Source organism: Hyaena hyaena, unplaced genomic scaffold (assembly GCF_003009895.1).
Source record: "Hyaena hyaena isolate Hyena2069 unplaced genomic scaffold, ASM300989v1 scaffold_1128, whole genome shotgun sequence".
NCBI lineage: Eukaryota > Metazoa > Chordata > Mammalia > Carnivora > Hyaenidae > Hyaena > Hyaena hyaena.
This window is the reverse complement of record NW_024081757.1, coordinates 491,212-516,882: the sequence shown is the minus strand read 5'-3', so window position 1 is coordinate 516,882 and position 25,671 is coordinate 491,212. Positions and strand designations below refer to the sequence as shown.

Sequence of the window (25,671 nt, the reverse complement as noted above, 5' to 3'; positions counted from 1 at the left end):
GAATCACTTTTTTTTCTGTTGTTATTTTTTGACTGTATTTCTCACCTCTCAAGATCCTTTTGTATTAATTTGCAAACCCACCACTTAGGTTGGTACCATCTCCTGATTTGGAACCTTCCCTTATTTCCATCATCATGAATACGTGCCCTTCCTGTGGGCCATGAACAGAAATGTTCTTTAAGAGGATGGTCTGATATAAGGTCTGAGGGATATTCTTTTCCTTCCTTCCTTCCTTCCTTCCTTCTCTCTCTCTCTCTCTTTCTGCAATAAGCCAAATTTTCTACAGTTGATATTTCTTTTGATCCAAAGAAGAGTTTAACCTTCTCATTTTAGGAAATCTGAGTTATTTGAACTGTGATGTAAATCTGAAATCTCAGAAGGCTCACATATTTTCTGTAATTCTAAGCAGTAAGACAGATTTCCCTGTAGGATCTTTTCTCTGTTTGGGGATATCCAGAAAGTCCCTATGGGGAACCATCCTTTTTGCTTCCCAGACCCAAAGGGTTGGTGGGAACAGAGTAAGAAATAGAATGGATGAAGAGTCTGCAGGAGGTATGGGGGTCTCTGTGTAGACCAGCACAGTATTCAGAAACAGTAGCTGCATTTTAAGAAAGGAAAGAGTGATATTGATTTTTAGAATAGATTTTATTTAACTCAATATATCCAAAAACTATCATCCAAACTTGTAGTTATTACAAAAATATTTACGAGATTCTTTTCATTCTTGTATCTATACCAAGTCTTGGAATCTGATGTGCACCTCACACTTCTTGAACACTTCATTCTGGTGTAGCCACATTTTAAGTCATCAAAAGTCAAAACCATCTTGAAGAGCACGCATAAACCCTTCCTTTCTGTTGCTTCATGGGGCCTCTGATTCGTCGACCCTTTCTTCTGTGGTTGCAAACCTTCTTATCATTCAGATCTCAGCTAGACCCACCTATTTCAGAGAGGGACTGCAACGAATGCGACCCATTCCCTCCCAGATCTTCTCCATCCTGTTCTCCTGCGTTACTATCTGCGTTGAGCCGATTTCTTCCAAAGTGATCTTATTTGCTTACGGGTTTTTTTCCCCTATCTTCTCCACCAGAATGTAAGTTTCATGAGGGCAGGGTTTTTAAAAATCTATTTTGGTCTCCGAGTTCCTGGTGCCCAGCACTGTGCCTGGCACACGCCAGGCGCTCAGTTCACATTTGCTGGACGAAGGAATCGAATTTCTCTGGAGCGCTGTGGCCGTGGGGGGCAGCCGAGCGACGTGCACAGGTGGAGCACCCACGGCGCGCGCAGCTGCGCTCCCCGGGCTCCTGGTGGGTGTGGGTGAGTGGGTGTGTGCGGGGGTGTGCGCGGTAGAGCGCGCCAGCGAGCGGGAGCGCAGAGCGGGGAGGAGCAGCCAGCGCCGCGCAGAACCCGCAGCGCCGGCCGGGCCCGGCAGCTTGGAGGTGGGTGGGCCGTGCAGCCAGTCCGCTCGCGGGGTCCCTATTGGCCGCCCGCGGGCAGCCCTCCGCCGGGAAGGCGGTGAGGAGCCGAAGAGCTGCTCCCGAGCGGGAGCGGGAGCGCCCGGCCGAGCAGACGCCGGGGTGGACGCGCGGGATCCGCACCCCCCCGCTCCCCGCCACTCGTCCCCTCCCTGCGCTCCCGCCGCCGCCCCGCTAGTCTCCGGCGCCCACGGTCGGCCTCCGACAGCTTCGGGAGGACTCGGGCAGCTCCTGGGCGCCCGGGTGAGTGGCCGCGCGCGCTCCCCGGCTTCTCCCGGGCCCCGCCGCCTGCTTTTGCTTTCGCGGCTGCGGCGCGGTGGGGTTTGCCCGGGCAGCGCCCAGGGCAGCTGGGAAGGCCGAGGCAGGGGCAGCTGGACTGTGGGGAGCAGTGGGATCGCAGCCAGGAGGCGCCCCCAGGCCCGCGGGCCGGATGGGAACAGGTGGCGCGGGCCGGGCCGGGCGCTTTGTGTCGGGGCGCGGAGACCGGGAGCAGGCGGCCGCGCCTCCCTCGGCCGCTCCCTTCCCTCCCCTGCTCCCCCGGGCGGCCGCGCTCCGGGTCGGCCGGGTAACGGAGCGGGAGTCGCCAGGAATGTGCCTCTGGGGACTGCCTGGCTCGAGGGAGGGGAGAGGATGGCCGCGGCTGCCGGAGAGTGAGGGAGCCGAGAGGTGGCGCGGGGGCCGCCGAGCCGCGGCGGGCTGGAGGGGGATGCTTCCAGCGAGGCGCGTTCCGCCCGGGCGCGGGCTTCATTCTTCCTAGGCGCCCCCGGAGGTGGGGAGCTGGGTGGGCGTGTGTGTGGAGAAAGGGGAGGCGGGGAGGCCAGCCACTTCCGGAGCCGGTTCTGATCGCTCAGAGCGCCCTGCTTTCGGGGACGCGGACCTTGGGGTGCGGTTGTGCCGGGCCCCACGCGCGCGCGGGCGATGCGGGGCCGGGGGCGTCCCTGGCACAGGTTTAACAAAGGGTGCTCCTCTCCACCCGGCGGGGAGGGGCAGCTGGGGAGAGGTGGTCTTAGGCGAGGCGAGCGGCTCTTAGCATGGGGAGGTCTACTTCCTCTCCGGGTTGTCATTTTATTATTGTTATTGCTCTAATTTTAAAGGGCTGGAGACTGATGGATGAGGGGCCCACGGAGGCGCAGGAGCGGTGGTGATGGTGTGGGAAGCGGAGCTGAAGTGCGCTGGGCTTTGCTGAGGTGTGACAGTTTATCATGACTGTGTTCAGGCAGGAAAACGTGGATGATTACTACGACACCGGCGAGGAACTTGGCAGGTACAGGGGGTACCGGAAGCGCATGCCATTGGGTCGTGGGAATGTATAATATTGGGGGCAGTGGGCGGTAAACAAATGCAATTTGAATCAGGCGGCTCCCTCTCCCTTCCAAGAGATGTGCAAATTATAGAGAAAAGAGTTGCTAACCCGGCGCGGGCTAGCGTCCAGAAATAACCTAATCCAAGGGTCCAGGATTGGAGAGGCAGTTTCGGTGATTACGTTACAAACGGTATTGATCAAGACCCCTGGACAGGAACAGATTTAATTGTCTGCAGTAACTCTTATCAGCTTTTGCCCTTCGAAGATGAGGCAAAAGCTAAGATATATTTGCATCTGGAGTTAGATCTTATATGTGATTTAAACAGAACACAAACAAATTAGTTGGCTTTTAAAATCTTAATGCTTCCTGCATTTTCAAAGTAACAGGAGCAAGTAGGTATTTGTAGATCATATATGGCGACTTGCCAGATGTTGGTGTTGGGTTTGGATTTGGAACTTCCTCCAACCAGGAATTGAATTACCGGGTTGGTGTTAGTGGTTGCTTTGGTTTCATTTGCAATGTTAGATTTTTAACAAATAAATGACTGAGAGTCTAATAGGGCTGTCTGGATTCAGAGCATACTTCCATTGCTTTGGGAGCTGTGACTCTGTGTGCAAAGTCGTTCAGTTTCTAGGTAAACAAAGAATGATTATTTTGAGGCGTCTCAGGGCTGGCTCAGTTTCCCCTTGACTGGGTATTTGACAGGGTGTGTTGAGCTCTGGTCTAACTAGCAGAAAGCTGTTTTCACACCTACGTTTAAATTCAGCATAAGAATTTGATTGTAGTGTATTTGTACTGAGTAAAAGGATCTTGAAGCAAACAAAGTGTTTACTTACATTTGTATCAAAATATGTATTTTCCCATACACTCTGGATGTCCTGATACAAAGCATTTTCTTTATTACAAAGAAATTCAGAAATGCACACACCCCAGCTTACCTAATGAAAATTTTCACTGTGGAGCTTAGCTAAAAATTTTTTACAAGTTTAAGTATTAGTGCAGAATAAAAGCAATTTTTAAAAAGTTACTGTAATAGAATATTTCTATGTGTGTTTAGTATCAACTCAGAACATCACTGAGAGCCTGCACTTAAGAGGAGCTTACCATCTATTGGAGATTTACTGAGTGATTACTGAAGAAGGGAAGCTCTCAAAAATAATATATTTCATGGATATGTTTAAGATTAAGTTTAAGGGTGTGCGGTTGAAGTACTTGGTTTAACTGGAATGAAATCACTTTATTCCTGCGGTTTTCAGCAAGATGAGTGGTATATGGAGTTTTCCTTTGAGAGTAGAGGGAAAAAGGTGGAAAAATATTTTTTAATTCCATTTGTGCCGTGTGGTCTGCTTTCAGAAATTCTTTTTAGAAAGGGGTGATTAAAATTAGGTGAGCTGCTTGCTTTATGGATTAAGTATATGACCTTATTTTCAGTAAGATCTTTTGGTAGAATTATGTGTTACAAGAAAGAAAAAAATTGAAGCCTCCCTGAGGCTAGTGGGGGAGTTTGTGATCTTCATTTTGTGGGTGCGATGACAGGCCCTCTTAGCTGAGCTGGGAGGTAGCCTGCTCATTTATCAGTACATTTCAATTTGATTTGGTCTCAGTCTCCTTTTAGTGAATAACTTTCTCCCCACTGCGCAACACTAAATGACACTTTGTTTATTGAATAATTTAATTTATGTGACCTATGAATTTGAAAGAAGGGCTCTGAAAAACTGGGAGTTGGGGGTTTTTAAAATAGAGCACATATGCCTATCCATCTGATACCAGCTGCTTTTGCTTTGCCTAAAGATGGGGAAAATGGTTGATTATAGGGGGAAGTTTTTTTTTCCAAGCGCTGTGATTTTTACATCTGCCTTGGAAATAGCCACTTCCTGAAAACAAGTCCTGACTAAGATAGACATGAAGGAAAGAGGCTGCTTCATGTGTCACATAAATGAAAATGGGCAGATATGTAGCATCAATGCAAGGCTGATCTAAGCAGTGAAGGATACAGAGACCAACGTATAGATTCAGCACTTGACCTGTGTGTCTTTAGGAGTCATCTAAGTAGTAGCTAGTCTCTTACAAATATGCTGAGACCAGGTCCATAGAGAGAGGGGATGACAGGTTCACTCAGTAGTAATATTGTTATTACGTTAAATTTAGGAAAAGCAGGAGAGTATGTATGTATGAGTATGTGTGCATGGGTGTGTCTGTTTGTCTATGTATGTTAGTATGTGTCTGTGTGTATTGCCCAGGACTGCTGTACAAGCTCTCTGTCCCTGTAAAGAACTTTATAAAGTATTCTGGTTATTGTAGTAATGATCCAGCAGACAGATCACTGGACAGATATCCTGTTTCCAAATCTACTTCTGCAACTTGCTAACTTTATTACCTTCAATAAGTCACTCACCCTTTCTGACCCTTAGGGTCCTTCGTTTTTATTGTATTTATTTACGTATTTATTTTTTGAGAGAGAGAAAGAGAGAGACAACATTCGCGCATGGGAAGGGGCAGAGGGAGAGGAAGAGACTCAGCGCAAAGCCCAAAGTGGGGCTTGATCTCAAGACCCCATGAGATCATGACCTGAGCTGAAATCAAGAGTCTGATGCTCAGCCAACTAAGCCACCTAGCCCCCGCCCCCCTTCGTTTTCAAAGTGAGAGGTTTAGTGTTTGTGTCATGGTTGTTGTATAACATGTGTAAAAGTATTTTCATCAGAAGTAAAGACTTAAACAAGTGCAGATCTCATCTGCAGGCCTGGCTGAGACCTGTGAGTGTCGCAGGTGGGCTGATGACTTGGCCTACAAGTCAGCGTGCATCCAGGTGTCTGCTTACCAATTTGGGGAAGGGAGGCCTTCTGGGAAAAGGGTCCTTGGGGAGACACATTGATGTTGCCCTTGGCCTCCCCAATCTGAGTCTGAGTGAAGCAGCTCTGGCCTCACAGAGGCACCACCTCCAAGTGGAAACAAATTCCTGTAATAAACAGGACCTCCATCCTTAGAAGACTGATGAACTTCTGTGTTGACTCTAGGTGGCCCTTTGGGGTCTCATTCTCTATCTCAGGAGGTGGATCAAAGCACTGCTTCCATCCCATGGAGTGGTTTCTGAGAGGGGTTCTTATAAATGCAGATTTCTCCATCCGCCAGTCTACTTGGGTCCGGGGTGCCTCAGCCACTTATCAGTTGGCACTCGGGAGGCTACAGGCTGGCTTGTCCCACCTTTGGGCTCTGGTTATGTGGTTGGCTGTGGTTCAGCCTGACCTGTGAGCCTTCTAGACACTTCTCTGAGCACCACTTTCCTGGGGAACAGGCCTTCTTTCCTCTTCTGCTGCCTCACCTTACATGATCTTAAGACCTAGGTCTTCCCTCCTGAAGAAATCCCACCACAATGATGTCTCCCTTCTAGAAACCAAACATGTGCTGTCTGAATCATTCTACTGTGTTGGTACATGACCACAGATGGCTTCGTGCCATGCTGTGTCCTTGCTTTGTGTTGTCATCATTCTTGTTTTGCCTCTTGTAGCCGGCTTGAATGTTCCTTTTGGGTGAGTTCTGCGGTCTTTTCTCCCTAGGGTGCAGAGTGTGTTGTGTAACACCAGGCAAAGGCTTGATCCATGCCTGAACAAACGAATGCAGGTGGGCAGATGTGATATTGAGACCAGAATGGGGATTTAAGACATAAATGATGATGTGGACGCTGATGCTGATAGAGATGCAGTGTGTGATGTGGGACAGCCTTAGTATACTCATTTGGAAAGTGAGGAGACACCTACCTTTATAGGGTGTTGTGAGCGTTGGAGACAGTGGCTGTAAACATCTGACACACTGTCACTGCCTAACGTATTATTTTTAATAACCTGTTGTCTCATCCCAGTGTTTACTGTATTGTAGACTCATTGCTTACTCAATTATCTGCTTTCCTCACGGGTTGTCACGAGGTTGCGACCTTGGACTTACTCATCATTTTTTATCTCTAATGCCTAATTAGGTGTAGGTCAATAAATGCTTGCTGATTGGATGAACAGATTGATACACGTCAAGTGCCATGAACACACGCATGCACACCCACACCCACACACATGTACATATGTATAACCCTCAATAAGTAATGACCCTGGTGGAGGTGAGCTTAGGATATTAAAGTCTGCAGCTCATAAGAATCAAAGCTGCTTTTCCTTTGGTACTGTCTGTTCCTGAACAGTAATATGCACAGCAGCCAAAATTTACAAGCACAAGATCAGTTTTAAGCAAAACAAAACGGAGCATTAGAAAGTTTACGTTGGTTGGATGGTGGTTGGAAGCTAATAATTCAAATTTAAAACATTCTCACTTTGATATAAAAAACATAGGCATTTTAATTGAAGTAAGGCTTTGTCCTAAACTCCAAGAGTAAGAGTACACCTTTCATTTGGTTTTCTGCGGACTGCAGGGGTGGGCCCTAAGACTTACAGCAGCAGTCCTGTGTGGATAGAAGGAGGAAGGACTTCTTGGCACATTTCCTCTTTGGAAGTGGGACTCACAGGCCCACTAGGTTGACTACTCAGATCATCTCGTAGGATGCCGCTGAATGTGATTTTTTTTTTTATTTGAGTTTCTACTTCCACATGCCCTCAGATGTTTCCTCTGATAGGAGAGGCTGCAATGTTTTAAGAGAGATAAAGTTCCAATATATGTAGCAGAGGTAATGTTCAGCAACTTTTTTTGAAGTATGGTTGACCCACAATGTTATGTTAGTTTCAGGTGTGCAACATAGTGATTGGTGTGTTATAGTACGCCCCCAAGTGTAGCTATCCTCTGCCACTGTACAACACTATGATAATATCATTTATATTCTGCAGTAGTGATTTTGAATTCTGTGCATCTTAGGAAGGTCTAATAATGGTGAAGGGAGGGCATGGTGATGGTTGGCTGGATGCTTGCTTGCCAGCACTGGGAAGGCACCTCTGGACCACCCAGGCAGCCATAATTTAGGTTGGATGTAGCCACGAACATAGGGGGTTCAGGTTTTATTGATGGGGAGCCAGGAAGCATTGAAGCCTACTTTTTGGTCCCCTATGCCCTGTTATGCAAAACCTGTGTCTTGCCCAGCCACTTGGGAACCTAAGACCCCATAACATTAGCTGCCCCTGCAAAGCCATGAAGAACACACAGTATGCTTACAGAAATGGATGCCCAGATTAATTTCAGTAATCACCTATCAGAAGAGGGGACGTTGTCAACATGTCCTCTTACCTCCCAGCAAAGTTGTGACCGCTTGAAGGCAAAGACCATTTCCTTCCAGGTGAGGTAGAGACAGGGAGGGCATCTGGGCCGAGAGGCATGGAAGCGTACTGCTGGGTACTCCTAAAAGTGGTGTGGTGCCGAGGCAAGGCTCTAGGAGGCCCTTTGGGGTCTCACTCTCTGCCTTAGGAGGTGACCTATGAGCTACAAGGTCAATTACATAATCTGACCTATTCAAAGACCCCCTGGCTTCCTGTAGGGAATTTCATCCTTCATCCTTAATTCTAGCCAACTGCTATGTGTACCGAAGTTAACCAGGCATTTGGTATAAATGCAACAAAGCCTAATTTTGGTAGAAACTTACTACTGATCATAAGACAAAGAAGCAGCCTACTGGTTGGGGGTGGGGAGGTGCCCCCATTGGTGAAGGTCAGCCCAGAGACCCTTTAGCACCCAGACCTAGAAGCTGGAGTGATCACTGGGTCTTCCATTATTTCATTTAGTGGGTGCTTAGGTCAAGTGGCTTTCTCAAGCAGCTGCTAGTAGGTAGCAGGAGGTGTGCCCTGAACCCTGGCCAGGCTTCCTTATGTTCTTCACACGATTTAGGATTTGGCAATTTTCCTTTTTTGGAAGCCAGATTAAGTTGATATTCAAGAGAGGTGATTTGGGCAGCCTGCTAAGGCCAATCTGTTTTAATACCTGCATTGGAGAGGGTAGTTAGGAACAGCTAGTAGCCACTTCTCTGAAGGTTTTATGCTGCCTCCAGCCACTATGTGTGGCATAGTTTGACTTGACTCCCAAAGTTAATAGTTCAGCTTTTTAGAAAGTTCACAGAACACTTTTATTATTATTTAACCTTTGAGTAGTCTAATGTATAAGAGTCATGGCTCTGCCTGGTGTGCCATCCCCTACATGACAAAAGTTTTTCTTTTCATTAAGTTGCACTAGTCTGGTTTTGGGCCGGTGTGTAATTGTTTGAGACTTGAGGTGGAAGGTGATACTTAATTGTTTTGCTTTGGTTTATTGAGGTAAATTATCACAACAGAATGCATCATCTCTCAGCCTTGAAAGAGATGATATGATAGTATAATGATGTATACTAAATCCAATTTATCACTTTGTTTACATTCTAAATGAATTCCTTTAAATGTGCAGTTAGGAGAGAGAGGAGGGGAAAAATTGCCATTTGGATTTTCTACATTATCTTACTAAGTGGGATTAAAATAACTGTGTCTAACTAGTGAATCTTAAGTAAACCAGAAAGTACTGTACTTCTCTCTAGGTTTACTACACCACGAGGGTTGTTACAATGAAAAGTCTAAAACCTAAAATAATTTGTGTCTTATTTTTAAACCCAGCCCAAAACAAAACAAAACAAAACAAAACAAACAAAAAAACAAACAAAACAAAACCAGTCATGTGCTTGTAACTAATCTCTGGCGTAGGTCACCAGAGCGATCCTGGGTGACTCTTGTTTATCACTTCTGTCTTTTTTTAGGTGACATTATGAGCTCGTGTGGCTCATGGATCACATTGTAGCCATTTAAATAATGTTGCCTCCTGCTGAGAAATGACCTTGGGGCTTTCCTCTGTGTTCTGAGCTTGAGGAACTTTATTCAGCGACCTAATATATATTGAGAGATGTCAAGAGGGGAGGTGGGGCGAATGTTGTTGATAATTTCCCTTTATAAACATGTTCAACTTGAGATGAGGAACATAATGTTTGAGAAGATGAACGCTGTAAACTGCTGATCTGTGGTGTTTGAAAGTTTATATTGATGGTCCTTATATTCATAAGCCTGGTGGTTTTCAGCTGGGAAATTTGACTCTGAGTGTGGACTCTCTTTTGGGACACATTTTCTGTCAGAACTACCTAATTGTTCTTACTTAGATCTCATGTGATGAACGGGGCTGATTCATCTCAAGTACAGCTGATACTGTAAGGGTTCACCTGCAAGGAATGAGCTGATTTTCATTCTTCCCCATTGTTCATTAGTTCTTTCTGCAGGTTCTTGTTTTCTGCCTTTGAAACCTCGCACTTTTCCTTTGTCACTTAAAAACAGTTAAGAGTTTGGAGACCTTACTTTAGTCTTCCATGCTCTTGTTTGAGGCCCCCGAGGGTAGAATTTTCCCGTTGAAAGATAAACATAGGTAACATAATCAGTGCCCCTTTTTTTGATCTATCACGAAAAGGATTAGCTTTTCCACTGAGCTGCCTATAACTTGCATGTCTATCTTTGAGCAGGGTTGTGTATGCAGAGGGAAGGTATGACTTATGTGAGGCAAGGAACAGTAACAGAGGGATCTGTTGGGATAGAGAGAGAGTGGCTTGAGGCAGAAGACAGAAGAGCTGACTCAGTTCTTGGGTTCCTGTCCTACTTTGAGAAGTTGCCTTGCTTCTATGTGGAGCTCCTTTTTTTTTTGCCATCTATGGTCTCTGGGTAAGCAGTGTGTGTGTGTCTCTGGGAAAGTGATGAAAAGATGCAACCTTTGGAGTGTAGGATTTAATAGACTGGGAGTTACAAGCTGCTTCACTTTACAAACAACAAACTAAGCTATGGGCTCTGTAGGTATATGGAATACTGTCGAGAATAGACTATTAACAGCCAGCTGTTGCTGTCCAAGATGCTGAATTGCTACATGATACACAGAGGAGCTGTCTGTAGAAATTTGGTAAGCAAAAACAAAAACGCTAAGAAGTCACTTGCTATCTTACGAATAACTATCCTATTGGTATATAAATCAGTATAATTGAAAGCAGAGCCTGCCAGGGGTTTCTAACGTGCACCTGGAGCATGAATATAGAGTTGTCTTTCTAAATGTTGTCTTTGCCACTCAGAATATCCAGTCAGCATGTAGGGGCTCCTGGGTGGCTCAGTTGGTTAAGCGTCCAGCTTCGGCTCAGGTCATGATCTCACGGTGTGTGGGTTATAGTCCCAAGTCAGGCTCTGGCTGACAGCTCAGAGCCCGGAGCCTATTTCAGATTCTGTGTGTGTCTATCTCTGCACCTCCCCCATTCACGCTCTGTCTTTCTCTCTCTCTTAACAATAAATAAACATTAAAAAATTTTTTTTTTAGAATCAGCATGTGAACAGCTGTTCATGAATCCAGAAACTTCTACTGGGTTTGTCCTCAGGAGCTCTTCTGGCTTTTGATGAGCATGGGTTAGTTTTCCTTCTCCACTGTGATGTATGAATGGCTCTTCTCTTGGCTTGCTCATCGCACACTACAGACTGTCATTGTGATGGCACCAGTATGCTCAGGGCAAGGCCTGGCTGACTTATGGGCATTTGTGCTTCTTTTCCTCCTTAATGTCACATTTTCCACATTGTGCCAGTGGAAATGAAGTGAAATCCTCACCTGTCATCCCGTTTGGCCGTGAGCCTATAAAATGACTGTTCTAGGCATTTCTTTGCATGGCAATTCCAACAAGCTTCAGGATAGCTGGAAGATATTTATAATTTTCCCATCTAGAATTCTTGAAGGCTGGCCCCAAGCATCGTCATGTATTTCCCCTTACGTAGAGCTTCAAGCGGCTGGTTCAGTTGTTTGGGAGAGGAAATTAATTAATACAAATGGAATCTTTTCCAGGATGAAGTTGTATCAGTCTGTGCTCTCCCCACCCCTCCTCTGGCATGAGGTAGCAGTGCTTGGTGAATACAGCAGTCGACAGGCGAGAGGAGCCTGGGGCGGTATGAAACACAGCGTCCTCTGGTTTTGCTAAATGCAAGGCAGGCGTTGGATGAGTGTATCCTCTTTTATGAGTATTGATAATTAATAGTGACTCTCCTTTGTAGGTCTCATCTTCTGAAGCCATGTTCTCCCTTTGATGAAGATAATTTAAAAAATTATCTATGTTAGAGAGAAGTTATAACCGGAGAAAAAGAGGCAAAGAGGAAATAACCTGGCCATTTTCAGCCCACACCCTTCCCCAGAGCATGTCCCTGGCTATTCCACCAAGAAGGTTGTCTTTCTTAGTTTTTATATTCCTTAATAACCTGGAATATAGAAGTGACCATTCTGTGTACTTTTGCAGTTGGTTTGTGCATGCGATTCTTGGCTCTCCCTACGGATTCTAAGTTTCTTCTGAGAGTAGAGAACATGGCTTTTTGTGTCTCTTCCATCGGGTGGGATTAAATTAAGCACACATTTGGCCTTGTTTATTTGCCTTATGCAGGTACATATGCAGAAATTAGAATATGGATCAGAGCTTTGGACTCAAATGCCTGATTCCACAATATATTAGCTGTTACCTTGGGAAACTCACTTGACTTCCATGAGGTTCAGGTGTTTTCATCCATTAAATGGGAGTAGTAGTCATATCTACCTCATATGTTTATTGTGAGGGGTGCCTGGATGGCTCAGTTGGTTAAGTGTTGGACTTCGGCTCAGCTCATGGTCTCATGGTTCGTGGGTTCCAGTCCTGCATCCAACTCTGTGCTGACAGCTAGGAGCCTGCTTGGGATCCTCTCTCTCCCTCTCTCTCTCTCTCTCTCTCTCTCTCTCTGTCCCTCCCACACTTGCACATGTGTGTGTGCACTCTCTCTCTCTAAAATAAACAAATATTAAAAAAAAATAGGCTCATTGTAAGGTTGTGTATAATGTATATAAAGTGCTTGGTCTAGCACCTAGCATATATTAAATGCTTGAGAAGTGGTGTGTGCTTAACAAGACAGAAAGAGTAAGAAGGAATGGGTGTGTGTGTGTGAGGACTGTATAATATGCTTCTGAATCTATGTGTCAGAATCCTACCTCTTCTCCATTCATTCTTTATTTCCCCACTCAGGTTCTGGTCTGGACACATAGGGTGGGGTGGGGGTGAGGGCTTACTTCTCACTTTCATCCTTCTTCCTTTTCTTCTCCTTTCTCCTCTACCTTGCCCTCACTCCATAGGGTGGGGTCATTCTGCCACGTTCGACTTTGTTCATCTGATCCATCCTCGTGGGTGTGCTTGCTCCAGGCTGGTGGGTGGGGACCCAGGACTCTATTTGTGTGCTGGGCTCCCTTAGCAGGTCTGCCTCATACTGTGGTAGATGGTGCTTCGAGTTCCTGAGAAACACAAATGCGCAGTTTAGCTGGGTATTCAAAAGTAGGCTGCTAGAGATAAGATGCCATCCTGAACGTCCACCCAGATACCATGGGAAGAAGGAGGGGGGAGCTTCTGTTAAGAAGGTTCTATTTAGATGGAAAGAGTATGTCCAGGGAAGCCAGGGCCACTGAAGCTGCCTGATAGCCAGGTGTCAGTGGCTTGGAAATGCCCAGAGGGGTAGCCCTCCTGGCATTATCGGGAACCCAAGGCAGATCAGCACGCAAATTCAGTTCTCATGTGGTGTCCTTCAGTTCTTGAAAAGGCTATTTCATTCTTCTAGCTGCTTTTTAAGTTAAAAATTGTCTCGCAGCCAGATAAGACCCTAGGAATTCGATCAGAGACACACACCACTGATTTCTGTTACAGATCTTTACGGAAAAAGAGGTCTGAAATGAGTGTGTGGGCCCCTGAGTTCCTGACCAAGATGAGCTTGCTACAGAACACAAGACCCATGGCAGATCCAAGCCTCCATTCAGTTCTGACACGTACTGATTTAAGATGTGAAAATGAGTGTTTGGCCAAGCCCAAATTGCCCGTGCCAAGAAAAGCCTATTAGGATGGTGGCTGAAAGGCTGAATTGTTAGGAGGTACTTAATGGCCAGGAGGCTTCGCCAGCTGCTGTGGGTAGATGCCCACTTACGCATTTGAGTGCCCGGCCCTGTTCCCCCCGGGCAGGGGTCTCATTTGTACAGGGAGCATGGCTGATACACAAGAGGCCACTTTGAAAGGATGCTTCCTTATCGAGAGGATAGCTTTAGTTTATAAAAGCGACATTAGATGCTCGCAAATTTGAAAGGGAAAATACTTGGAAGCTGAGTCTGGATGGTGAGTTGAGGTGGAATAATCGGGGAGTGACACAGCTAACTATAAAGCAGCCAGCATACAGAGACTGTTGATCAAAACAGTCCTGCGAACCATAATATCTGTTCATCATTTTTATTCCTTCATCCAGGGCAGGCTCCATGTCTGAATGAATGGCCCAGCGCTTGCTGAGGTATTCAATAGGGCCCTTTATCTCAACAGGTTTCTTTATTCTTTTTCTTTTTTTTTATGAATATAATTTATTGTCAAATTGGCTTACATACAACACCCAGTGCTCATCCCAACAAGTGCCCTCCTCAGTGCCCATCACCCATTTTCCCTCCCCCCAGTCCACCCTTAGTTTGTCCTCTGTATTTAATAGTCTCTTGTGATTTGCCTCCTTCCTTCCCTCTCTGTTTGACAGGTTTCTAATCAGGTAGAGTAGACGGACTTTACCCAGCCAATGATAATAGAAAGCCCAAGTAAGAAAGAGAGAAACCAAGTATGGAAACCTGTGTTTGGAGGTCAGGTGGGGCAGGGAGAGGTCATTCTGACCTGGAGGGCCATTGATTTTTTTTGTTGTTGTTGTTGTTCATTAGTTCAGATTCTTGTGGGGATGTAAAAACGGAAGCAGGTGGGCCCCTGAGTGGATATGTGTGCATCTCTGTCCTTATATTCCTTGGAAGGAAGTGGAAGTCAGACACGAAGCAGGAAATAAGGAAACAGATGGACTGGGAACCCACTTAGAACAGGGGTTGGAGGTAGGTATTGTAATCCACGTTTTACAGATGAGAAAGCTGAGGTTCAGGAAGACACTGGCCTTGGATAATGTGTGTAAAGTGGCAGAGGTAACCGTTGGATATCCAAACTGCTGGTCTGCATCTGCAGATTGTGTGGTGGGAGGCGTAGTTCACTTTGTGTCCTGTTCCTTGGTCCCTGCCTTGGAGTGGAACTTTAAAGAACTCTAGAACATCTAGCAGAGTGTCAGCTCCTGTGATGTGTTCGATGCAACTTTCCTTTATTCTAGGCACTTCTCAACCTTGGCACCCGTGACAGATTGGTTAGAATAATTCCCTGCAGTGGGTGCTGTCTGGGGCACTGTGGGATGTTTACCGGCATCCCTGGCCTCCTCCCACTGGATGCCGGAAGCATCTTCCACCCCCCGCCCTCAAGTTGTGACAACCAAGAGTGTCTACAGACATTGCTACATGTCTCTTGAGGGGTACCGCCCTCCCCACAGCCCATGGAGAAGGAGTGGGCTATAGGAGCAAGACAAGGAAGTATTGACTGTTGGGCCTGAGGGCTGGTGCTTGGGGTGGCCAAGCAGGGTTCTGCACCCAGTGGACAGAGACAGTGCCCTTGAAGGAACCCATTGAAATTGGTGTCCAGAGGTCTGGGGCAGGTGATGTCTGATGTGCTGTCCCAGGAGTGGATGGGTCTGCTGAGTCCCAGAGGTCTGGGGTGGGGTTGGCAGTAAGACCTGGAAAGACTGCTAGTCAGACTTCCAGATGTCACTCCTCTGGGCGTGGGTGCCTTCCCTGGCTGACAGCTTAGGTTCTGCCTTGCGCCTCCCTGCTGAGCAGGATGCTGTGTGTGAGTCACGGCTGGGCTCCCATTGCTGCCTGACCTCTGTCCACCCCACTCTCTCCCAAGGATGGCATTCTGCTCCTGTCTTGAATTTCTGTTTTTAACCAGTTTAATAGGTGTTGTTTTGTTTTGCTTTGTTTTGTTTTATACTGATTGCTAATTTTAGGTCAAAGCTAGATAACTCCTACTTGTTAATCTCTTTTCATTTCTTTTAGTCCCAGTTTCTGCCTCTCCAGCAGACTGATGGTATAGCATGTTGTGTGACAATGGGGAGCCCACAGGCCTTAGTTACTGCTTGTAGATCCTTTCCTCCAGGCAGGGGCTTTGAAAGGTAGAAAGTCAGGTGTGAGAATGGCCCTAGCAGGAGGTGTGAAGAGTGTTTTGCCCTGTCTCCCAGCAGCCTGGGACAGGGAGACAGGATACTTGCATAGAAGTCAGCTGGGGAAGCTTGCCAGTGGGGGAGGGTGTGAAAGGACCTTGTGTTGAGAAAAATACCTCAGTGAGGGGGATGGCAGGAAACGAGTCCACTCCCAGTGGTTCAGGTAAAGGTTATGGGATGGCCAGGTACCCACCATCTGGGGATCTGATACCTGCCTAGGTTGAGCTGGAGCCACTGAGGAGAGCTACCTGCATATGCCATTTTAGGGAAGGAACACCCTGACCTCTCTCTCCTTCCCCCCGACCTCCTGCCCGTGCCTCCTGTTAACCATCTACAGGAAAACACAGTGGTGCGAAGTGTGGGGCCCCCTCCAGGGTGGCCAGAGAAGAGTGTAGGACACATTGGGGGTGGCGTGGGGGATGGAGATGGAGGCAATGAAAAATAATCAGGAAAGGGACATCCATTGGTAACAATAGTGAACTGAAGCTGGGTTTCTGTGTTACTGTTCCCCTCTGTTGTGCAGGTGATCAGAATCTGTCCTGTCAATATATAGGACCATCCTCTCTACCCTGGATGCTGAGTTTATATTCCATTTCACCCAGGAGGTCATCCCGACTATCCCACTTCAAAGTGATGACCTCCTCTTGCAAACTTCTCGGGCAATTTCTCTTTCATAGAGCATTCATATAGCATTTAGATTCCCCGCCATTGCCTTGCTCACTGCGTGTGTGTGTGTGTGTGTGTGTGTGTGTGTGTGTATCTTCCCTTGACTGTAAGTCCTTCAAGATGTCGTAATTCTTTTGTTCCTAGCATTTTGTAAGAAGGTATTCCAGAAATATCTGTTGTTTAATGATCAATTCCCTTAACTGGTCATCATCACAGGAGGGACAGTAGCCATAGTTCCTGAGTTTCAAAGGTGCACAACACGAGATGCTGGCGAGGATGTGGAGAAACGGGCACCCTCTTACACTGTTGGTGGGAATGTAAACTGGTACAGCCCCTCTGGAAAACAGTGTGGAGGTTCCTCAAAAAACTAACAGTAGAACTCCCCTATGACCCAGCAATAGCACTGCTAGGAATTTACCCAAGGGATATAGAAATGCTGAGGCATAGGAGCACATGGACCCCAATGTTCATAGCAGCACTCTCAACAATAGCCAAAACATGGAAAGAGCCTAAGTGTCCATCAACGGATGAATGGATCAAGAAGATGTGGTTTATCTATACCATGGAATACTACATGGCAATGAGAAAAGATGAAATCTGGCCATGTGTAGCAACATGGATGGACCTTGAGGGTGTTATGCTGAGCGAAATAAGTCAGGCAGAGAAGGACAAATATCATACGTTTGCACGTATAGGAGGATTGGGAGGAACTTAACTGAGGAACAAGGGAAAGGGAGAGAGGCAAACCATGAGAGACTCTTGAATGCTTACAAAAACTGAGAACTGATGGATGTAGGGGGAAGGGGGGATGGGCATGGAGGAGGGCACTTGTGGGGATGAGCACTGGGTGTTATGTGGAAACTAATTCGACAATAAACTATTTGTAAAAAAATAAATAAATAAATTTAAAAAAAAAGGTGCACAAGTAATCATTAAGAGGTTCTTTAAGATGCATAGTGCGTTCTCATCCTTGGATAACCCTGAGGGGTGACAGCCCCCTAAGGTCCCCATATCACGGCGCTATCTGCAGGGGAGGATGTGGACGGAACAGTTGTATCTTTTCTATTGCAGTGTAGTGATGATTTCTCCAAACTCTGCTGGTACTTTTGCCCATGTTACATATTTTCAGAGTCATATATATTTAAACATTTCAAAGTATGGGGGCCGAAGGGGAGTCTAGTGGGAATAAAATCTGGTTGACCCCATTTCAATTATAGAAGGGGAGATGGTAGCAGAGGCAGTAAGTACCCGGTACTGATCTGTCCCATGTCACAGCTGGCGTGGTTCTCTGAGAAAGCAGCGTGTGTCTGTGCTGAGCCTGGGAACAGAACCTCTATGGCACAGCCGTTTGCCCTGGAATATTTGCAGTATCAAAGTGGAAACCTAAGAGACTCGTATTAAACCTTCTTGCAATATACCATTGCCCTGGCTGTCAGTCAGTTCTGTCAAATTTGCTCTCTTTTTTATAATGCTTGAAAATTGGGGTTTCACAAAGGAAAAAGGAAGTCTTAACATAGAATCAACTTCTTCCCCAGTAGATTTCAACTGATTCTAGTATGTGTAGAAAGGTGTATCATGTGCTCTGAAAGGATAGGGTTTAATTATGGTTTAAAATTAGTTCTATAGGAAGTGCTTGGACTTCTACCCAGAGTGAAGATACAGTGGCTCCGGTAGACTCCTGTAAAAGGGTTGATGGGAAAACAGGCATTGGCAGCACGAGCCTCCTCTGTTCAGGGCAAGTAGGGGGGCAGTGGGGGCCGGGCTATGAAAGTACCTGTGGATTACCCTGGAATTACCCCTGAGCAGATAGGGACGGGGACAGCTGGAAACAGTTTTCAGTGCCTAGTTCTTGTTCCTGGGGTTGCACTGCCTTCTGTGGTAATAAAGAGATTACAGGTAGGAAGATAGGTTCCGGAAAGCCGCACGGCAAGGGGAAGGTTGTCAAGAGCAGGTATTTTAAAATCAGCCACTGTGGGGTGAAGGAAGAATCAGGATGTTGATAACAACCGGAATTCAATTTTGTAGTTTCTTATTGTCCCTTGAAGATAGATGGGAAGTGTTTTTTTTTTTTTCCTTTTTTTTTTTTTTTTTAATGCTTCTTTTGCAGATTGGGGAACCAGAGTTGATGGCAGCAGAGTTCACTTCAGTGGTGACCGAACTGTGGGCATGCGTGTATATGCATGTGTGTTTGTGTGTACACGTGCACACAAGCATTAGAGATTTTCTGATATAAAGGATGTATAACACACAATTCACAAATAATAAGATGTGCATACTCTATTGTAAATTCCATACAGCCAGTTGAGGCTCACAGAATGCTCTCCTTGGTTTTTGCTTTGGCTGACCTGTGGTTGACAATATTTTGACAAATGGAGTTGCATCCCAATCTGCTAATTCTTTTCCCAATAAATATATTATCATTAAATCTGACATGTAATCTCCTGTTATACTCAGCCTTGTACAAATTATATTCATTAACTGAACCCGTTTTTCACCTTCACTGCCAATTGCAGTAGTGCTAAGTATCTTTTTAGCTTTCCGTGTCATTGCAGAGATTGGGACATTGTTTGATTCTATATTATTTAACAGTGGTTGTGTTTAGCAAGCTCCCCATATTCCGGCAAAATGAACAAGGTGCTCTCGTGAGCTAGCACAGGCAGGCTGGAACACTTCCCCTTTTCCACTGTTCAGGTTTGAAAAGGCAGGTGCTTATTTGTCTTCCTCAGTCCCAAGGTTGGTGCTGAATGCCTGGTGAGAGACTCAGGACCTGTTGATAACATGGGTGTGAGGCTTCAAAGCTGGGACTGCCTCCTGCTGGGATGTCAGCCCTTGAGCAGTGTGATGCAGACAAGAAGGGAGAGGACAACATCTCCTTCTGTGTCCTTTTCTTCCAGCTTTATTTAAGCTGGTGCTTTTCTTCCCCATCTTCTAGGAAAGGGAAAGCTTTTTCGTCAGGCAGCGTGGTGACTTCCGGTAGTCATCAGTATCCAATGGGGATGACCCATTACAGGGAACAAGAGAGTCCTATCCCTTCATGTCTTCTGGCATAGGTGACATATTCACATTGGCACAGAAGTCAAAGAAGATGTGCAGGGAGAGGTAGGGTGCTTCTGTCTGTCTTCCAGTCACCAGCAACTCAGCTGCTTGGGATCCATCCAGATAGAGTCTACGCACATTTAAGTCGATAAACTTATAGATATTTTCTATTTTTACTGAAATGGTATTATGCTACTCATCTTATTTTGCACTTTGTTCTTTTCACCTCCCAACCTATCTTGAAAGTCATTCTGTTACTGTACAAAAAGAAATGTCTCTAGCTGTTCTGTGGGTCTACCATAATTTATTTAACTCTCTCCCAATCTATGAACTTGTAGAGTTCTTTCCTAACTTTTTTATTATAAATAATTCTGCAATGAATACCTTTGTGTAAAATGATACAGTTATCTGTAGGCTAACTGTACTCAACAAAGTGGCAAGAACTTGTTGGGTTCTTGCCACTTTGTTGAATGTACTTTCATTAATTTTTAAATATGAATGAGTGTAGGCTTCTTTTTATGTGTTTAAGAATTACTTGTTTGTTGAGAGCTTTCAATTCATACTATTTGCTCATTTTTCTATAGCTTTGTAGACCTCTGTTAACTTGCAGGGGCTCTTCATATATTACAAATAACTTTATGTCTGTGACATGATTTGTGCATCTTTTTTCTAGGCTGTCATTTGTCTTCTAACTTTGTTTCTAGTGTTTTCCCTCCCATGGATACATTTGTGTATTGTGGTAAAATACACATAAAATAAAATTTTTCATCTTAACCATTTTCAAGTATGCAGATCATTAAGTACATTCACATTGGTTGCACAACCATCCCACTATCCAGCTCGAGAAATTTTCATCATCCAAAACAGATATTTTTTTACATGTCAAATTTATCAAATTGTTTTTTTTCATTTGTTGTGGGTTTTATGTCACAGAGAGTCCTTCCCCATTTTGACTTTGTTAATAAATAATCTGTATGGTTTCTTGTAATACATTTGTGGTATGTTACTTAAATTTAAATATATGATCCAGCTGGAATTCATTTGAGTATAAAATGTGAGGTAGGTATGGTTCCAAATATATTTTTTCCAGATAGTGAGCACTTTGATTGCCACTTGGTCATCAAACATGGCATGGGGACAGTCTGGATTCAATTGGTGGGGTGGTGTCTGGCACTTCAGTTGTTATAGGGAAACGGCAAGGGAGCCATTTTGAGCAGGCTATGTGAATGGGGAGGGGGTGGGGGCTCAGAAATAAGCCTGACCTAGATTGAGGAAATCTCATTCTAGGAAAATACAAGCTCCCGGGTATTTATGTTTGTCAACATCAAATAGAATCCCAGACATACTCGTCAGTACTTTGTCTGAACTGGCCGAAAGACGGTCTATTTGTATCCCTGCTGACACAGTTGGATAGGATCTGTACAGCCCACAGGACCGAGCTTCCTGTCTCTCAGGCAAGGATGAGCAGACTGTGCCCTGCCAGAGGCTCTGAAGGAGGCTAGGAAGGGGCCGGCGTCAGGGCTGAAATCTAGCTGATGCTCAGGGGCCTCAACCTGGAAGAGGGGCACTTGTTCGTAATTCACCCAAAGGCTCCAAATAGGCCAGAGGTGCCCTGACACTAGAGCTCAGTTTACCGATTCTCTTGAATCACTGCCGAGTACCCTTCTGGATCTGTCCTCCTAGGCTCCTCGAGGGGAGTGTCAGAAACACCCTGCATTCCAAGTGTGCTGGACCACTGAGCCCCTCACCCTCAGGGTAGCTGGCAGGACTGGGGCTTCAGAACCCCTAGGCTGGTTATCTCAGGTTGCAGGCAACAGAGACATCATTGCTGTGTTCCATGAGGTGAGGTAGGAAAGGTTGGGAAGCCTTGAACTTGCATCTTTCTCAGAAGCCTGAGGTGAAGCTGGGGTGGGCACCCCCTCAAAGAATTACAGAGGACACTGGTCACAGTCCATTCACATCCCAAACAGTGTGACTGGTACATCCTTTGGTTTCTCCAGGGTCCCCTTTTATCCCATGGTAGCCTGTGGATGCAACTGGAGTGGAGGAATATGTCTTCCTGTGTGGGCAGGGAGTTCCAGGACTTTCTGCATCTCTATTTTTCACTATGCTTAGCCCAAAAATGAGTTGAATTAATGAATGACACAATGTCAAGTTCCAAAAAAATAAGCAGAGGTAGTCGTTTTGTCAAGGCAGCTGTGTGTAGGTTGGGGACTTTTGGTCTACCTCCTTTTCTGTGTGTTTTCATCTCTTTCTCCCAAGAGCTCTCCAAGACGTGGTGCTGGGGCTCCTCTGCTGGTTGCCCAGCTGCCTGCTCACTGTGCCTGGTGTCCCTGAGAACTTGAATGTTTAAGTAGCTTAATTCCCTGTCCCTGTTGCTCTCACCACTGGGTAAGAAGTCAGTTGTTCTGAAGGACATGACCAGTCAGTTGAGCCATAGTTGTACAGAGAGATGGAAGTCTTTTTTGAAATGTTGAAATGAAATTTACCTAGAAACATTAAATATTTAAATTCTTTGTTGAGTTTTGCTCTTTTTCCTGATTAGTAGATTTTTTTGCCTTTTTCTCCCGGGTATAATTTGCATACAGTGACATTACACTTTTATTTTTGTTTATCTATTTATTTTGAGAGAGAGAGAGCATGAGCAGGGGAAGGGCAGAGAAGGAGAGAGAGAGAGAATCCCAAGCAGACTCTGCACTGTCAGCATGGAGCCCGATGCAGGGCTCGAACCCACGAACCGCAAGATCATGACCTGACCTGCAACCAAGAGTCGGATGCTTAACCGACTGAGCCACCCAGGTGCCCAGACATCACACTTTTTATCATGTAGTTCTGTGAGTTTTAACAAATGCGTGTTGTCCTATGACCTCTAGTACGGCCAGAATGTACAGTAGTTCCCTTATCTCCTCAAATTCTCTTAATCCCCTTGTAGCTAGCACCCTGTCTCCCCCAGCATCTGGCAATCAGTGCTCAGTCTCTGTTCTCAGTCTCCTTTTTGAGAATGGCATAGGAATGGAGTCATAGTTGATGTGCCTTTTTAAGTCTGGTTAGCGTAATGAATTTGAGATTCATCTATGTTGTTGGGGTATCAGGTCATCCCTTTTTATTTTTGAGCAGTATTCTGTTGGATGAATATGGCAGAGTTTATCTATTCACCTACTGAAGAAGAGCATGCAGACTTTTCCAGTATATTAATAGTATTTTGACTATTTCCATCTGTTAGTGGTTGGGAAGCTTTCTAGAGAATTGCTATGGTACTAACCAAGTATATTTGGTATCTTTCTTCAGGGCAAGGCTTTTGGGCAACATTCCTAAAGACATCCAGTATAATTGTACACTGAGTGGTCCTTTAAGATGATGGTGGTAGTGGTGGTGTTACTGTGCCCAAGTCTGGTTGACACCTCACCAACTCCGCCATCCTTAATTATTCTCTACTGCTCTCTCTTGTGAGTGACATGCCTTCTTTGATGTTGAGGCCAATTAGAAACATTATAAAAGCATTTCTCTGAAAACTCAGAACCCAAGCTAAACCATTTCCATATGCTTTTTTCTACCTCAAAGGCAGTCGGAGGATAGTTTGACACAATTTCTTCCCTTTAGAGCAGGGTCTTAGCAGTGGGGCCAAAGAGGAAGGGATAGAAAGAACCCCCGGAGGACATCAGTCTTGGGGAGCCTCACGACACGGACATCTGAAGGGTAGAGGACCAAAGATATTCATTGACTGTAATGATTTAGCTGATAGAAGCAGAACTCTGTAAACATTCTGTGAGAGCAAAGCCTGGCACAAGGCTGCACACCCCAATGAGGAGAACTGGTGTCTGCACACCTCACTGATAGGTTGTTTCATTTCCAGCGACCCTCTGCCTCTTCAAGTGTTGGTCTCCTAAGGGCTGAAAAAAAATCTCTAGAGTAGCATTGAGGAAACTTGGATTTAGACCTTGACAGCATGTCCTCAGCATTATGCATACTTCAGTTTCTCTTTGTTAGGATGAGGGGTTTGGGGAGAGGATGGGCCTCTTGATATTGATACTGAACTCACCCCCTGTGATCCCAGCATATGGTTGCTCTTTGCATCTGTTGGGTCTGTGAATCTAGAAACAACAACTTGGAACCTTGGGGATGCTGGGCTGCTATCGTAGTTCACCAAACATCAAGGGTCGCCATGTTCTGTGGTGATACAAGCCTTAGCTGGCTGAGCCACCCTAGTGGAGTACACGTGAACTTGCTCCTGCCAGGGTGAGATTCTGGGGAAATTTCTCTGATGCTTTCTGAATCTGGGCCTATAAGGAACATGATCTGACAAAAGGCCCCTCATGTAAATTTTAAAAGGTCCTCATATAAATGTGCATGCAATACTGTCTTCCATTAGCAAATCTATCAAAACAGCCGAATGGTTGTGTTACCAAACACTGAGCTTCCCTTTGAGCTGTTACTGGCTGCATTATCGGAACTTCCTTCAGGTGGTTATTTCGCATCCTCTTTTTCTTGCAAGTGACACTTAAAATACTTCCCCTTTGAAGCACGCATGTTAGTCCAGGAGAAAATCTGAGAATGGAATGATGGGGTCTCTTGGCCAAGACCTTAAATGTAAGTGATCATTTGCCAACCAGAGTGTGGAAATCATTAATCCTTCACTGCCACATTCTTAGTGACTTTGAAATGGAAAGTCACATTTCAGAAGTGTGCTCATTGCACTGATGCATCCCACTTACAGTTTCATGCACTTAAAGACAGAGATAGTTTGAATTCCGTACATGGTTGCATCAAGCCATGTTTGTACAGAGCGTGCTGGTAGCTCCCATACTGACGTGCAGTGTGAGATTAGCATCCTTGCTTAAACACTCACCTATGTTAGTCACACTTTTCGAGAACTTCAGCATGCCTAATCATATCAACGCTTAGTCTGTTTGGAAGCTTATTGTTAGAATACATAGTCTTCCCCATGTTCCCTTCCTGCAGAGAGCTATGCACCTGCCCTCACTACCTTCAGCCTTTGTTCAAATGTCACTTTCTCAATGAAGCCAAACTTTACTGCCCTGTAAAAAATCAGCTTTTACTCCACATCGTGCCCTGTTTTCTGTCCTGTCTTTCCCCAGCACTTAGCACTTCCTAACATGCTACTAACTGAACCTTAACTATCTTGTCTGTATAAAAGTTAAGGGTATCATTTATTCTGGGATTCTTTTTTATCTGTTTTATTCCAGGTACCTAGAACAGTGCCTGACACACAGAAGTGCTCAGTAGAAAATGCACGCATGCCTGAGGGGGTTGCATAGCGTAGTTTTGGCTTATTTGTTTGCTTTCATTTCTTGACTGCAAAGCTGGGGGGAAGGTTGCATTGGAGGAGACAGAGCTTTAATAGCACATGAACTGAAGGCTCCATCCCTTTTCCCGCAAGCACAACTGACTGCCTTGAGGTAGTAAAGAAGCCTTTTGTCTGATTGGGCTCAGGCTGGCCCATGAGAGCCCAGGAAGAGAGTTCTTGGTCCTTTACCTGCCCCTCAGTTCAGGTCAGGCTTGTTTTGTGGTGTTGGGATCTGCTCTCCTGCTGGAAATTTCCCTTGTCACCTCTGTCCCTTTAAATGTAGGTTTTTTTTTGTGAGAAATGTTGGTGTGGGGGAGTATCTGATGGGTTTCTAACTTCATATAACCCTTGCTTCCTCATCTGTAAAGTAAAGATCAAGAGAACTGCCTTAGACATTACATCAGAGAGTGGACATGACTTCTTACTGCAGTGCTGTTCTTAATTTTGAAGCTCTTCCCCTCTCTCCCACTACTGTCTGCTATTTAGAATTAAAAAGCACTAATATTGCCCCCTTACTTTTTCCCAACAAGAGCCTACATGGTTTTTATTGTCTTCTGTTGTTGTTATTACATTTACCACGACTTAGGCCATAGCAACATAACATTTCCCAGAATGTGAGAAGTAAGCTGAACACAGAGGCTGTCACTTTCAGGCAGTGTCAGAAGTCTAGAGCAAGCAGTGGAGAGCTCTTGTAACTCCTGACATAAACCCCAGAGACACTGTGTTGCCACTTCGGGTTGTATCCTCAGTTGGTGCCTTCAGACCTTCCTGCAAGGTAGCTTGGTTTTAAATGTGCGCGTTCATTTCAAGTTTGTACAATTTATATG

General features: G+C 45.4%; 1 protein-coding gene across 3 annotated transcripts in view; it reads left to right on the top strand.

The window, feature by feature from the left end:
* Positions 1-992: 992 nt before the first annotated feature.
* Positions 993-25,671, top strand: part of DAPK1 (death associated protein kinase 1) — a 185,652-nt gene continuing 160,973 nt past the window's right edge. Inside the window, exons 1-2 of one of the 3 annotated variants that reach the window (XM_039222397.1) lie at positions 993-1,093; positions 2,570-2,739. In XM_039222397.1, the coding sequence (XP_039078328.1) occupies positions 2,678-2,739 (62 nt within the window). In that variant the 5' untranslated portion in view covers positions 993-1,093; positions 2,570-2,677. The other 2 variants (XM_039222396.1, XM_039222395.1) reach the window with 2 other exon arrangements.